Raw genomic sequence first — 14917 nt, forward strand, 5'->3', positions numbered from 1 at the left:
CAAACCTAGAGCTCACCATTTGATGAGTCACAGCAGTCAATTTGCTCTGGGAATCCCTTGACTTCTGAGGCTGGAATTATGGGCTGCCTCTTTGTCTACTGGCTTTTATGTGGGCTTCTGGGCATCCAAACTCTAGCTCTCTCTGCCTCTCTCTCTCTCTCACCACACACACCATCATATACTATTATATATAAAACTATATCTATTATTATATATACCATTATATGATAGTAATCTATCTATCTACTATTTCATATGAAAATTATTTGAAACCTTACTAAGAGGTAAAGAATCTTGTGATTATTAAGCAGTTTTATTTCTTTAATATTAAAAAATGTAGAGAATTGGGCTAGGGAGAAGGCTCAGTAGATAAACTGCTTAGTTTATGAAGATATACTTTGGATCTCTAGCACCCTCAGTAAAGCTGGGGACAGCAGGATGTTTTTATAACCCAAGTGCTCTCTGTTAAAGACAAGCAGATTCTTGGTGCTTACTGGTCAAACCATTGTAGCCAAAATGGTGAGCTCCAGGTTCAGGGAGAGATTGTCTGAAAGAATTTACATGTATGAAACTGGCAAAGAACAAATTTAATTAACAAAAGAATAATTAAAGTTAATTGCTTGAAAACATGGATGATACAAGAAGACCCCCAGAACTGACCTCTGACATCTATATGCAGGTGCTTAAGCTAACCCCATTAGAGCCTGATATGTTAAACAGTAGCATTTTATACAAAGCATCATGTAAGCTTTCTCTTGTCTAATAGATGTATGCAACTTAGAATACAATTAGCAATTTATATTAAACATCTCAAAGGGCTTTCTTGAGTGTAGTTTTTCTGTTATAACTAGAAGGTACAGTCTCACAGTATATTTCCTGGTCTCCTGGCTCTTAAAATCTTTCTGCCTCCTCTTCCTCCATGTTTCTTAAACTTTAGATGTAGGAGTCATGTTGTAGCTGTATTACTTGGTGATAGCATGGCTGTTAACCTGAACAATTCTAATACCAGTTGACATGTTAATGTAGATAGGGGGAACCTCTGGGGACCCACTCTTAGAAGAAGAGCTCCAGCAATTAATGACTGCCTAGAGAGGGAAAATTAGCCTCCCTCATGGAGCTCCCTCTGATTAGTAATTCAATCCCAAATGGTCAGCCCTAGAACCATGTACATGAAGGCAACAACCCTGAAGGGACTCAGCAGGTTGTATTTATATGTCTATTCATGTATGTGCATATGTAATAACAATGGTTAAAGGAGAGTAGGCCATGAATTTGAGGGGGAAGTGGGAGGGATATGGGTCAGGAAAGCAAGAGGGTAAGTGATATAACTATATTTTAATTAAATTTTAAAAAGTAGAGAGAACAAAAATCTCAAAAGGCCATACTCCTATAGGTCTTAAGTTTACTTCCAAGATTGATTATAAAGATTTGGAGTAGGGAAGTTGAATGAAAAAAAAGAAACAAAACAAACAAACAAACAAACAAACAAAAAACCCCAAAAACCTTTATCGAACAATCAGTTGTTACAGTGTATATTATGAATAATTCAAATTGTATTCCAAATCAATAGTTTGTAGAAGTTCATCAGTTTTAGCAATGGGTAAGCTTTTTCTTTAAGACAGAGAAGTGGCCCCGGGACCCCTGTGAATCTGTAGCAGAAGGGAGCAAGCATTCCAGAGAAGGGGATAAAATAAAGTAAGAAGGATAAAAGCTTTCAAACCAGGCTGGCAGTGGTGGTGCTCACCTTTACTCCCATCACTCGGGAGGCAGAGACAGGCAGATATCTCTGAGTTCAAGATCAGTCTGGTCTACAGAGCTAGTTGCAGGACAGTCAGGGCTACACAGACAAACCCTGTCTTGGAAAACAAAACAAAACAAAGTCTTTCCAACAAACTTTTAACAGACAAGAGCTAGCGTAAGGACTTAATCAAATAGGATTAAACCCTAGTGACAGTGACATTCCTTGGGGCCTTTACCATGTGTAGCATTGAAGTATGCTAAGGGTGGGACAGTGGAGGGTATGGTGTGAAATAAGATACAGATAAACAAGTTTGGAGCAGGAGAACCTGCATGAGACTAATCCAGGTCCCCTGAACGAGGGTGTCAGCTGGGGGCCCTGGGCAGTTTATGGGGCCTCTGGCAGTGGAACCAGTATTTATCCCTAGTTCATGAACTGGCTTCTTGGAGTTCATTCCCTATGGAGTTATACTCTCTTAGCCTAGATACATGGTGGGGGGGGAGCCTTGGTCTTGTCCCAAATGATGTGGCATACTTTGATGATTCCCCGTGGGAGTCCTCATCCTCTCTGAGGAGTGGATGGGGGTAGGGGAATTGGGAGAACAGGAGGGAGAGGAAACTGGGACTGGTATGTAAAATAAGATTGTTTCTGATTTAAATTAAAAAAATCATAAGTTATCTGAAGTCTTGGGGACAGGAAAATGAGAGAAATCTCTTGACACAAATGAACCTCTCATTGAGTATATGATGACTGTGGGTCAGGCAGATCACAGAAGAAACACTGTCCAGCCACACAAGACTTGAGCACAAGGCTGCAGCCTGACAAAGCAGCTGAGAAGGGTTTTCATATGAAGAGTGTTGCAATTGGCAGGTGGAGAAAAATCTCCGGAGATGCAGCAAGGATTCAAGGGTGGTCTTCCATTTATTTTAACTCTAGGTATTCTAGCAGAGCAAAAGAGAAAGAAATAATCAAAGGCATATGCATTGGGAAAGAAGTAAGATTGCTTGTACTTGCTGAAGATATAATCGTATAGAAAACTCCAGCACATTGAAAGACTACTAGAGCTAATGAACGAATTCAGTGATGTTTCAGGCACAAAATGAGTAAGGTTTACCTACATTAATAAACCCCCCCAAACCACCAAGAAAATAATGTCATTTCCATTTGCCAAGTGACATGAAACAATTAGAAATAAATTACTCAAGGGACTTTAAGATCTGTACACTGAAACTATGAAATACTGATGGAAGAAATTGAAGCTACAAATTAGAATAAAGGTAGCCAATATTCATGGATTAGGCGAGTTAATATTAAAATGCCCATAATAACAAAATTGATTTATAGCTTCAATCTAGTCCCTGTAAGAATTTTAGTGACTTATATTTTTTACAGAAATAGATGGAACTATTCTAAAATTTAGTATAGACTCACAAAAGAACACAAATACACACAAATTATTTTGAGTGATGACAAATCTCAAATATTCAACTTCAAAATGCATTGCAAAACTTAATAACCAGGGCTGCATGATACTGGCATAAAGACAGACCTATGGGATAGAATAGCCAGTTAGAAGTGAATCTACATATTCATGGCTGACTAAGTTTTGAGAAAGGTACCAAAAGAACACACAATGGGGAAAAGCCAGCCTTTTCTTTCCTTTTTAAAAATACATACTTATTATTTTTTTTATTTTACATATCAATCTTAGTTCCTTCTCCCTCTCTCCCATGCCCTCTGACCCTCCTCCCATCCCCCCCCACTCCACAGGGAATGTGATGACTTTCAGAAGGGGTCTTCTAAATCTGTCAAGTCATTTGGAGTAGGGACTAGGCCCTCCCTCCCGACTCTAGGTAAAGGGAGTATCACTCCATGGGGAATGTGCTCCCAAAGTCCTTTTGTGCACCAGGGATATATCCTGGTTCCATTGTCAGAGGTCCCTTAGACTGCCCAGGCCTAACTGAGACCCACGTTCATGGGTCTGAGTGTGTCCAATGCTGGTTTCCCAAATATCAGTCTGGGGGTTCATGATCTCCCCCTTGTTCAGGTTAGCTATCTCTGTGGGTTTCTGTAGCCTGGTCTTGACCCCTTTTCTTATCTCTCTCTGCAACTGGATTCCAGGAGTTTGGCTCAGTGTTTAGCTGTGGGTGTCTGCTTCTGCTACTAGATGAGGGCTCTATGATGGCACATAGGTTAGTTATCAATCCCATTATCAGGGAAGGGCATTTAAGGCAGCCTCTCTACTGTTGCTCAGATTGTTAGTTGGGGTCATCCTTGTAGGTCTCTGGACATTACTTTATAGTCAGTTTACTCTTCAAACCTATAATGAAAAGCCAGCCTTTTCAATAAATGATGTTGGGATTGCTTTGTATCACCATGCTGAAGAATACAAGGACTGTTATCTAATGTGTAAAAATAAAGTCAAAAGGGCTAATGACATCTGTGTAACTTCTGAAATTGTAAAACTAGAAGAGAATACAGAGAGGAAAACCTTCATCAGATTCATCTGGTTCTTGGATGTGACCTCCAAAATGGTAGACAATAACAATACAGACAAAAGAGATAATCAGTGAAATAATCACCAGAACAAAGAGACAACCTACAGAGAAGGAGAACATACACAAGAACCATGAGAGACTGTATCCATGCAGACATAGTATAGCAGACCTCTAATTCCACAGTGTGGCAGGTAAGGCTAGGAGGATTGTGAGTTCAAAACCAGTCTAGCCTATGTAATAAGGACCCCTTCCCCCAAAGGATATATCAAAGGACACAAGGAATAAGGCCAACTCAATTTAAGAATTAGAGCAATTTAAGAATTAGAGCAATTATTTCACAGGCTAAGGATGGAAATAGACATTTCTCAAAAAAAAAAAAAATAATAACAAGCAAACAGCCAACAGACATAAGAAAGCATGGCCAACATAGTACTAATCAGAAAAATGTAAATGATCAATCACTAGAAAATGTAAATTAAAGCTACAACAATATATACCCTATATTTATTAGAACAATTATTACCAAAAAGACAAAAAGAACATTGGAGAGACATTTGTTTACCCAAGTTCCTTGTAGCATTATTTGATTGTCAAGCTACAGAACATCTTAAAAGTTGCCACGAAACAAAAGCTGTCAGAGCTAATATGAGAAATACCTACATACCAGCAAGCTGGATTTTAAAATTATCATTCTCAAACAACAGATAATACATTTTCTACAGGCTATCTTTAAAACATTGGATCAAATTGACATTTATAGAATATTCAATAATTCAAAAGCTACATTTTTTAGAGTACATACTAAAGTTTCATCATAGATAGAAATTACACTAGTCTAAAAATAACTCTCCATAAGTGCCTTGACTGAGATTCTAAATATGGTCTCTGACTATAAAATGATTAATTAAAATAAAATAATAAGTACATAAACAATTAATAAACAGTTGAAAATTGAATGACTCAGGGAAAAGTACAAACTAAATAAGTAAAAATTAAAAGTACCATAAATTATGTGAAATGACAAGTGTGAACATAGAAAGAAAGTTATAATATTGATGTCCTAATTAGAAAATGAAATAATTGAAAATTTGAAATTATTCCATACAGGAGTACAGCTTCAACATTCAGTAGGTAAAAGTAATATACAAAATAATAAAGTAGAATTCTAAAAGTGTTCAAACAACTCACAAATTAGAAAGTTTTTTAAAGAGAAAAAAATAACAATAAAAAATTCTGTATAAAATTACTCTAAATGCACAAATCAACTCATTGAATCTGTTAAAATATGATCCAACTATATACTATTGATAAAGAACTCACTCAAATATAATAATGACATGCACAAACCATGGATACCATACAGCATTAAGAGAAAAAACTAATTAGAAATGAATGTACCAACTTGAATCTCAAGGACCCTTCAGTAAATCTTTTAATGTCTCAGTTGGTTTACATACCACCATGAAAAGAAAATCATGTGATGGAAAACAGATTCAAAGTTGCCAGGTGTTGGATTCTGGGGAAGAAGCAGGTAAACATGGCCACATATGAGCAGTATAGTAGATCTTTGCACTGGTGGATGACTTCTGTGTCTTGAATTCAATGGTAGTCATAAACATTTTCATGTGTGATGCAATTACACAGAAATAGCTATCAGTACATTGCAACAGTGTTGAATTCTTGGTTTGTATATCTTAGTATAATTATGTTAGATAAAACCATTAAAAGACAATGGATGGAGGGTACATAAAAGACCGCTTATTATATTTTTTCATATTCTGTGAGTCTATTGCTTTAAATAAAAAAAAAATTAACAGGAAATGACGTATAAATACATGTAATAGTACTGAAGATTATCAAAGACTATTCTCAAAAGAGCATACATTTTTTAATTTTTAAGTCTAAGAATAGTCTGAAAGAATATGAAGTGAGTGAATAGAGAAAGCTAACTTGTAGAATAGTGGTTGTGTGTGGGTGCACAGTGGGTGGTTTTTTTTTACTAGCAAGGGGCACAAATTCTGTCAAGAAATGTGTCTTAGACTTGCCGATTTCATTGCATGTAAATTACAGCCTGTAACAGCTAGAGAGACCCAGACACAATATTCTAAAGTGATATAATTGAACCATTATCTTTTACATATGTTGACTGTCTTTTCCCCTACAGCAAGATTTCTTTGAAAGCCTCTATGTCCTGTACACTGTTGGCTACTCCATCTCTTTTGGCTCCTTGGCTGTGGCCATTCTCATCATTGGCTACTTCAGGTGAGAGGTTCCCAATTAGTTTTTCTTTTTCTAGAAGAATGTTCTAATGCCTATCTGTAGAAGACATCCAATGCATACAATCTGTGTTCTCTAATCTTTTCCTAATAAAATTTATTTTTTGAGATAAGGGTCTCATGTAGCCCAGGCTGGCCTCAGATTCACTGTGTGGTTTGTAGTTTTAATTAGGGTTTTTATGGCTGTGAAGAGACACCGTGACCATGGCAGTTCTTATAAAGAAAACATTTAATTGGGGTGGCTCACTTATGGTTTCAGAGCTTCAGTCTGTTATCATCATGGCAGGGAGCATGGCAGCATGCAGCAGACGTGGTGCTGGAGCTGAGAGTGTTACATCTTGCAGGCAACAGGAAGTCACCTGACTGTCACTGAGAGAAGCTTGAGCAAAAGAGACCTCAAAGCCTGCCCCCCAGTGACACACTTCCTCTGACAAGACAACACCTCTAGTGCTACTTCCTTTGGGCACTAACGATGATCTATCTGATCCTGATCTCCCTGCCTCTGCTTGCACAGTGCTGGGATAGCAGTCTAAGTACCCTACCTGCTTTATATGATCCTAGGGCAAGTACTCTACCAACTGAGTTACTTCCCCATTCCAATCTCTCTTTTTTTAGCTAATACAAGATTCCTAACGAAACATATTGTTAATTGTTTTTGACAATTCATTCTCATGTTTTCTAAAAACCGAAAGCATCAGGTATGTGAAGCCTTCAGGCTAATAAATCTCTAGCTCAGTATGACTGTTTGCAAAGTGGTTGGTACTGTGCATAATTTGACAAAAATTTTCATTCATGGTGGAATAACTCATTTTCCCCAAATTATTTTGGTACTATTGAACAAAAGTATGTTCTAAATTCTTTAATATCAGCACATAAAACAGTATTACATTTGTGATCAACACAATTCTATAACATTTGAATTGATTCAAAATTGTAACCAACAAAACTGAACTACAGCAGAGAACAGCATGCATTGGATGGTTGTAGTACCATACACACAGTTGCGAGTCCAGGAGTCGATAAAAGGACTGGGAGATGGGGCTAAAGGTGCCCTGAGGGAGTACACGGTGATTTGCACAGTGCCAGCCAGTGTGCAGTGGTTTTGGAGGGTAGAAAAGGGAGAAGGAAGGTCTCTGACTGAGACATCAAGTGATACATAAATGTAGGATGTCAACAAAGAACAAACAGGGTTGGAGTAATCAAACCCACGTTTGTTATCTTGTTATCTGAGAACTCAGAATTTCTTTTCTGACCTCCCAGTTCATTTAGTGAATATGTAACAGACTTTTACTAATGGAATCCAAGAGAGGAGAGAGAGAGGAAGAGAGAGAGAAAAAAAGAGAGAGAGGTCACACTGTAGTTAACAAAGCAAAAACTGGACTCCAATGATTGTAGGTCAGAATATATTTGAAATCAATACTCATAAAGTTATATTTTAATTTTAGACTAAAGTAGTTTCTGTAAGAAACATGATAATGACTGTTCACTTTGGAGTTTACCATGTTTTCCGTAAGAGGGATGTGTTTGTGCTTGTCAGACGTATTTCCTTCCTCTGTTATAATTTTATCCAATCTAAATAATGAAAGTTTTCTCTGCATAGACGATTGCACTGCACTAGGAACTATATCCACCTGCATTTGTTTGTGTCCTTCATGCTGAGAGCTGTGAGCATCTTTGTCAAGGACAGAGTGGCCCAGGCTCACCTAGGAATAGAGGCTCTGCAGTCTCTGGTGATGCAGGGTGACCTTCAGAATTTCATTGGAGGACCGTCTGTGGACAAATCTCAGTATGTACGTGTTTTTTATTTCCTCTCACTACAGAATTTGTATAAATAAGATCCATTTTATATTTCACTAAACATTTATTAACTATCTATCATCTATCTGTCCTCTCATTTCTAATCACTCATTTGAATTCATTTTTCAAGAGTATCTGGGAAGTGCATGATTGCAATGGAATTTGATGTATGTATCGCAGTGGCTGTCATGGGTACTTTCAAAAATAAAATCTCATCAGCAAAAGCAGATGCTTAGGATGTAAAAGGCTACCATAGTCAACCTCCTATTGTACCCTTTTTTGTCTCAGCACAAAATTCCAAGGCATGATACTTTTCTCTAAATGCCCCAGTCTTAGAGTTCAGAGTCACACAGTAGTTCAGTAAATTTGGTCATGGGAGATGATCAACTTAGGTTGGCACCTGGCACATAATCATAGCAGACTGACTTTTCTTCACAGTCCCAGTGAATGGCCATCTGTATCTCTGTTTCCCTTTGACTTTGTTGTCCTGTAGTGTGATCCTGTTCCCACCTGTGGTTTGCTTTCCCTTGTCTTGTGGAGTAAAGTGACAATGAGCAGGACCAAGCAGACTCTGCGAGGGGAAGATGAACTGAGTCCAGCTCAGTTCAGCAGACCCATGAGCCCTTATGTCATTCCTATCATGGGAAATGTTTACTCCTTTTAGTCATTAAAGTTAATGCAATTTATTTTGCTGTACTACTAACATGAAAATCCCGGAATGAAACAAATTCATCTTAGAAACATGACTAATACTAACATTTTCCTCATTTTTTATTCTATTTTTCCTGATGATCGTGTCATATATTTTATAAAAAGAAAGAATTATGAAATTTGGTAACTATTAAAAGAAAAAATACCTTACCTTACAAACAGAATCAAGTCTGTAGTTTTTAGAGTCCTGTGTTAAGACAACTTGATTCTGGTCTCTTCAATGTTCTTAGCATTCTCATGAAGATGGCTCAGCCATTTTTTAAAGGCTAGGCTTACAACCAAAAATATAAGACATTTTTGATCACCAGAAGATAAATAAAAGAATTATATTTTAGTGGTCTCAGGGCGGTATTCAGAGTAATGAAATGTCCTAATTCAATGCAATTCTGGTTCATTTGTAACAGGTCGGGTGCAAGATCGCTGTTGTGATGTTTATTTATTTCTTGTCTACAAACTATTATTGGATCCTGGTGGAAGGGCTCTACCTGCATAACTTAATCTTTGTGTCTTTCTTTTCGGACACCAAATACCTGTGGGGCTTCATCTTGATAGGCTGGGGTAAGCACTCACATCGCCTTTCCTCTGACTAGTTATGGGATTGAGTGTATTGCGTTTTGTTCATCACCATCATTCTTGCAGTTATTTCCCTACAATGATCCTGCCCATCTTACCTTATTACTTTTCTTTTGTTTCATTGTCCTGTTAATGAAATGCATTTAACAACCTTCTCAAACTCAAATTGCGGTTAGTGTTCCTAGGCCAATTCTCACTAGAACTCTGTGGAGGAAACTGGAAAGAGCACATTATTAGCTGTATTTGTTCAAACCTTCCAGGTCCATGCCATGTGACATGTCTGCTCTGTCCATGATTTCTTCCTAACGGTTTTGAAAGTTGAATTTATAAGCTACAACAGCAGATCTCTGATTTGTGTTTCCAGATCAAATAATGAGAATGTCTGTCACAAAAGCATCTATAGTACTATGTTGACTGTATTTAACACATAAAGTTACAACTAGTTATGGAGCCTTACCATTCTTGGAAGGCGACCATTTTAATTACTTTCAGTAGAATAAATTTAAAAACAGGATATTCACATTCCACAAACTACTTACCAGTACCAGGCAATTACTGGATCATGCAAGATCTCAACAGGAAACAGAGAAAAGGATACAGTGTACTTGTTGAAATTTCAGGGAAAGGAAAGCCTGAAGTGGTTAGAAGAGAAGCATCTGGAGAGTGAACAGTTGCAGACAGACCTAGTTGTTACTTTAATATTTGAATTATGAGCACTCAGCATAGGGGAATGAACTAATGTCTCAGAACTAAATTGGAAGACTTTCTTCTCCTCCCAATGATGCAGGAACCTTTTCCTCTGCCCATTTTGCCTTAAAAGAGTCACAGCATCTGAAAATGTGAACTAAGGAAAGGGAACTTTTGGATAAGTCACTAAAGGCCTTTAGGAAGACAAAATGTCAGCTGGCTATAATGCTGTTATAATTTTGAAACAATGTTTATTAGTAAAGTTTTGTCTGTGAACTCAGCTTGCTTCTCTCCTCTTATGAAATTCTACAGTGATTGTGCACATTATGAATTTGTTTTCTTTTTTTTCCTCCTCTGATTTCTCATGGCTTGATAATGAACGGGTTCAGGCCTCCTCACCATCTCTTTATTCGGGCTCTTGCCACTCAGCACAGTCTGTTTTTGCTCTAATAAAGTTGGGAGTTGGTCTCAGTGAAAACTTGGAGACCTGGTTTCAAATCTTTCAATGGAGGAAAGAAAAACGGATAAAAGTGACTTGTTTCTCATACACTTCCATGCGAATTAGGTTTCTAACTTTCTTTTACAAACTTAATTTTCTCACAATGATTTTTGTCATTGGCATGATGCATCAGTAAATAAGCACAGTCCTTTTGGATCTCTACTTCATGAGAGGGGTTTAAGAACACACAATAAAGTGCATAGGACTCGCACAGACATGGATAAGGAACATCTTTTACGCATCTTCAGGTTGATTCCATTAGCACAATCCCACATAACAATAAATTCTGTAGCTAGTCTATCTTCTGACTCTCTCTTTGCAACTCCAGCCTTTAAAAGAGATTCTAGGGCAATGGTTCTCAACTGTCCTAATGCTGTGACCCCTTAATGCAGTTCCTCATGTTGTGGTGACCCCCAACCATGAAATTATTTTGTTACAACTTCATAACTGCAATTTTGCTACTGTTATGAGTTGTAATGTAGATATCTGATATGCAGGTTATCTGACATGTCACCCTATGACCCACAGTTGAGAAATGCCATCTAGGGCATATTTAATGAGAAGAATAGTAAAAGCCTTGTAAGACAAACTCCCGGCTCCTAAAACAAAACTCTTTAAAAAGAACAATTTTAGATCTGGTTGATTAATAGATTGCTGTTCTCCTATCTCATAAACTGAGAGACTGATTCTATTTTTTTTTTTTTTTACAAATCCCATTCTTCAAATGCTTAAAAACATGACATCTGCTTTGCAGGATGCTTTTTGGAAGTAGAGAATCCAATTGTTTATTTTCTCTCAATGACATGATTTACTGGCTTTATTATAGAAGGGAACGTGAACTTGGTTGCTTTCTTTTTATCACTCATTTGAGCCGACTATGGCTTTAAGCTCTCTTCAGCTAGGCAAGGACTCAGAAATCTAGTCCCCATGTTGTAGTAGTACACTGTTTACATTGATTTTTAAAGTAATAATTTTAGATAGTACATTGAAAGGAAAAGAAAGGTACAATTTGAAGAGGAGCCAAAACCTATTTGACTGTCTGCTGAGGTAGAGTGAATGTTATGCAAGAGAGAGCAATGTTGACAAAGGAATCGGAGTGAGCCAGGCATAACACACTCTCTTTATAATACCTGTTTTCTGAGTGTCAGTTCAGTCCCAAGGGTATGGACAGGAGCTTGTTTGGGGTCAAGGTTAGGAGCCAAAAGTAAGGACAAAGCCAAAGCCTTCCTGACTTTGAAACCTGCTGGTAGCTTCTCCTTGCCTTCCACTTAGAATACAAACAGTGTGATGCTCTTAAAGCATCACAGCTTCTTCCAGCTTTCACCCTTATTGCCCCACTCCTGGGAAGCATGTGTTTGTGTGGCAAAAGTCAGAGTGGACCACCCTCTGCATGGTTATGGCCTCGGGGATTCCAGTTCCCTCCAAATGTGGTTTGACCAAACACCATCATTCTCAGATTTCCAGGTACAATTTTCCCTTTACATTGTCACTCACTTTTCAAATGGATGAGCTGGCATTAGGTGCATTTTTCTTAATCGCAACACTATTTTTTTTAATATGTCTATTTTTCTCTCTCAACTGCTAATTATAGGTGAGAAAAAAACAATCCAATCTGAAAGTAAACATGGATTCCAAACCCTTTTCTTGTTACAGGATTTCCAGCAGCGTTTGTTGTAGCTTGGGCAGTGGTGCGGGCCACTGTGGCAGACACCAGGTTAGTGGAAATCAAAATGGACGTGGGGGTTTCTGTGGATTCAGGTTTTCTCATGGCTGCTGTTCCTGATATTGTGGTCCTTTTCTGAAGTCACACAAAGTGGCTTGTGTGTAATGGTGCCATAGTAGACTCCATTGCACTGTCCAGAAGCTGTTTAGCAAATAGGTCAGAGAACAGAGAGGCTCACATAGAGATTCAGATGTTGAACTCCGTGATCTATAGTAATCGCAAAAAAAAAAAAAAAAACTATGATGATCAAAACATGTCTTTGAGGGAGGTTTTTGGTTTTTGTTTTTTGGTTTTTGGTTTTTGTTTTTTTGCCTGCTTGTGTGTGATGTCAAGGTGTGAGCCCAGATCCTTGTACTTTCTAGGCATGCAGTCTATCACTAAATTAGACCCTCAGCCCTAAGCTATTGGAAATACAAAAGAAGTCACTTCCAGTCTTATTTTATTTTTCCTTTTTGGCTTTTCAAGACAGAGTTTCTCTGTGAAGCCCTGGCTGCCCTGGGACTCATTCTGTAGATCAGGCTGGTCTCAAACTTGGAGACCCACCTGCCTCTGGCTCCCAAGTGGTGGAATTAAAGGAGTGCACCCCCCACTGCCTGGCCCAGTCTTAACATTTTATCAAGTTTTATTAGATCAGGGGAAGCTAAGCTAATTGATAAAATTGTAAAATAAATACTTTTGTTTCTTGGTTCTATTTACTTACAAAACTGGCAATGCTTTATAAGACACCTGCGGTGGTTTTAAATACCAACTAGCTTGCTGCAACTTAAAACCATGGGAGAAGAGAGTTCTTGTTGAGGAATTGTCTAGAATTCAGCTGGTCCGTGAGCATGTCTGCAGAGGATTATCTTAATTGATATGGGAAGATCCTGATGCCTGTGGGCAGCACAATTCCTTAGACAGAGGGCCTGAATTACGTAAGCTAGAAGAAAGGTAGCCGAGTATCTAGCAAACAAGCAGGCAGCATGGATGCTTTTGTTTCTATCTGACTATGGGTGTGGTGTGACTAGTTGATTGAGTTCCTGCCTTGGCTTGCCCTCATTAATGGACAGTAACTTAGAAATGTTAGCCAAATAATCCTCCTTCTCCCTAATTGCTTCTTGTCAGGGCATTTTATCACAGCAATAGAAACAAACCTACTTTATTTTTGGTTCATTTAGAGGAGATAAGGGATACCAGTGAGTGAGGGGCCTGTAACTCCTTTGTTCTACTTTAGCTTCATCATTCAGAAGCAAAGGTAGGTTGTGCAGTAGAGAAGGCAACAAAGATTTGTACTCAAACATTTTAGGATTTGCATACTCTTCAGGGTCCAGTCCCTCTTGCCTCCTCTATTTTTACTGAATATTGTGCAGAGGGAGGGGAAAGTAGGGGGCCTGGCTTACTCACTGTTAGGATGGTACATGTTCCCAATATTGATGTATAAAGTCCTACTTTCTAGTTAAACACCTGAGCCTGAAACTACAACATTCAACTTTATTTCGTAGAGTGGTGAAATCTACTTAAAATAATTTGAACTGAGTCTAGTTCCTCAGCTATGTATGATGTGGGCCACTGAAAAATTTATTTAAAATAAGGAGTTACAGCATTTTCTTGAAGATGTCTGAAATCTCACTTGCCTCTTTTATTATGTCAAAAAGGAAATTTGAAATTTTAGCACCCTAACCCATCAAAGTCAAGTTTTTGATGCATTTAGAGACAGCTGATTCTTGACCTACTTTCAAATATAATGACTTTATAGAGTTGGAATTTGCATGACGGAATCCCACTTGTTAGGAGACATGATGCTAAAATGTCAGGGAGGCTAAGCAAAAAAGATTGTGAGGATATTATTAAATGCTAAAAACCTGAATTGAAAATATATGAAATACAAAAGCCTTGTAGCTGGTACATCAAGACTTTATAGACGAAGGTTTTTGAGGGTAGTGTGATTCATGATGTGTGCAACTTAGTAACACTCTTTTATCTTCTTTGTCTATTGAATAATGTGAAAGAAATGCCTGCACACAATGTGTGAAATGTTCAATTCAGTGTTCCATGCGCCAGTGAAACAGTTCTGTGTCATAGATTTCCATCCTGTTAAGATTCCAAGTTCATTGGCTGTGCAGACTTCAGCTGGGAGGGATCAGAATTAGTTTGATGTAGGGGTTTTGTTGATCTCTGTTACAGGCTTGCAAAAATGCATGTGCAACTGATGTATTTTTTGTACCAATATGGAAATATAGATGCAATTTTATATGTGTATTCAAAAGGAAAATTGTACAGCAGCATACAAATTATATTTTTTTGTGTGTGAGATAATTGTGTTAGTGTTTTGGTTCCATTTATTGCTCCGGTGACAAAAATAGCAGACAAAAGCAACTTAAGCAAGACTTATTTTGGTTCCCGGTTTGAGGGTATCATGGTGAGAAGTCATGGAGG

The 14917-nt window shown here is 37.9% G+C and overlaps 1 protein-coding gene across 1 annotated transcript in view; it reads left to right on the plus strand.

The window, feature by feature from the left end:
* Pth2r (parathyroid hormone 2 receptor) overlaps positions 1 to 14917 on the plus strand; it is a 63839-nt gene that overhangs the window by 20180 nt on the left and 28742 nt on the right. The window contains exons 5-8 of the mRNA XM_051190373.1: positions 6401 to 6498; positions 8113 to 8302; positions 9425 to 9578; positions 12433 to 12493. Of these exons, the coding sequence (XP_051046330.1) occupies positions 6401 to 6498; positions 8113 to 8302; positions 9425 to 9578; positions 12433 to 12493 (503 nt within the window). The remainder of the gene's footprint in view (positions 1 to 6400; positions 6499 to 8112; positions 8303 to 9424; positions 9579 to 12432; positions 12494 to 14917) is intronic.

Source organism: Phodopus roborovskii, unplaced genomic scaffold (assembly GCF_943737965.1).
Source record: "Phodopus roborovskii unplaced genomic scaffold, PHOROB, whole genome shotgun sequence".
NCBI classification, from domain to species: Eukaryota; Metazoa; Chordata; class Mammalia; order Rodentia; family Cricetidae; genus Phodopus; species Phodopus roborovskii.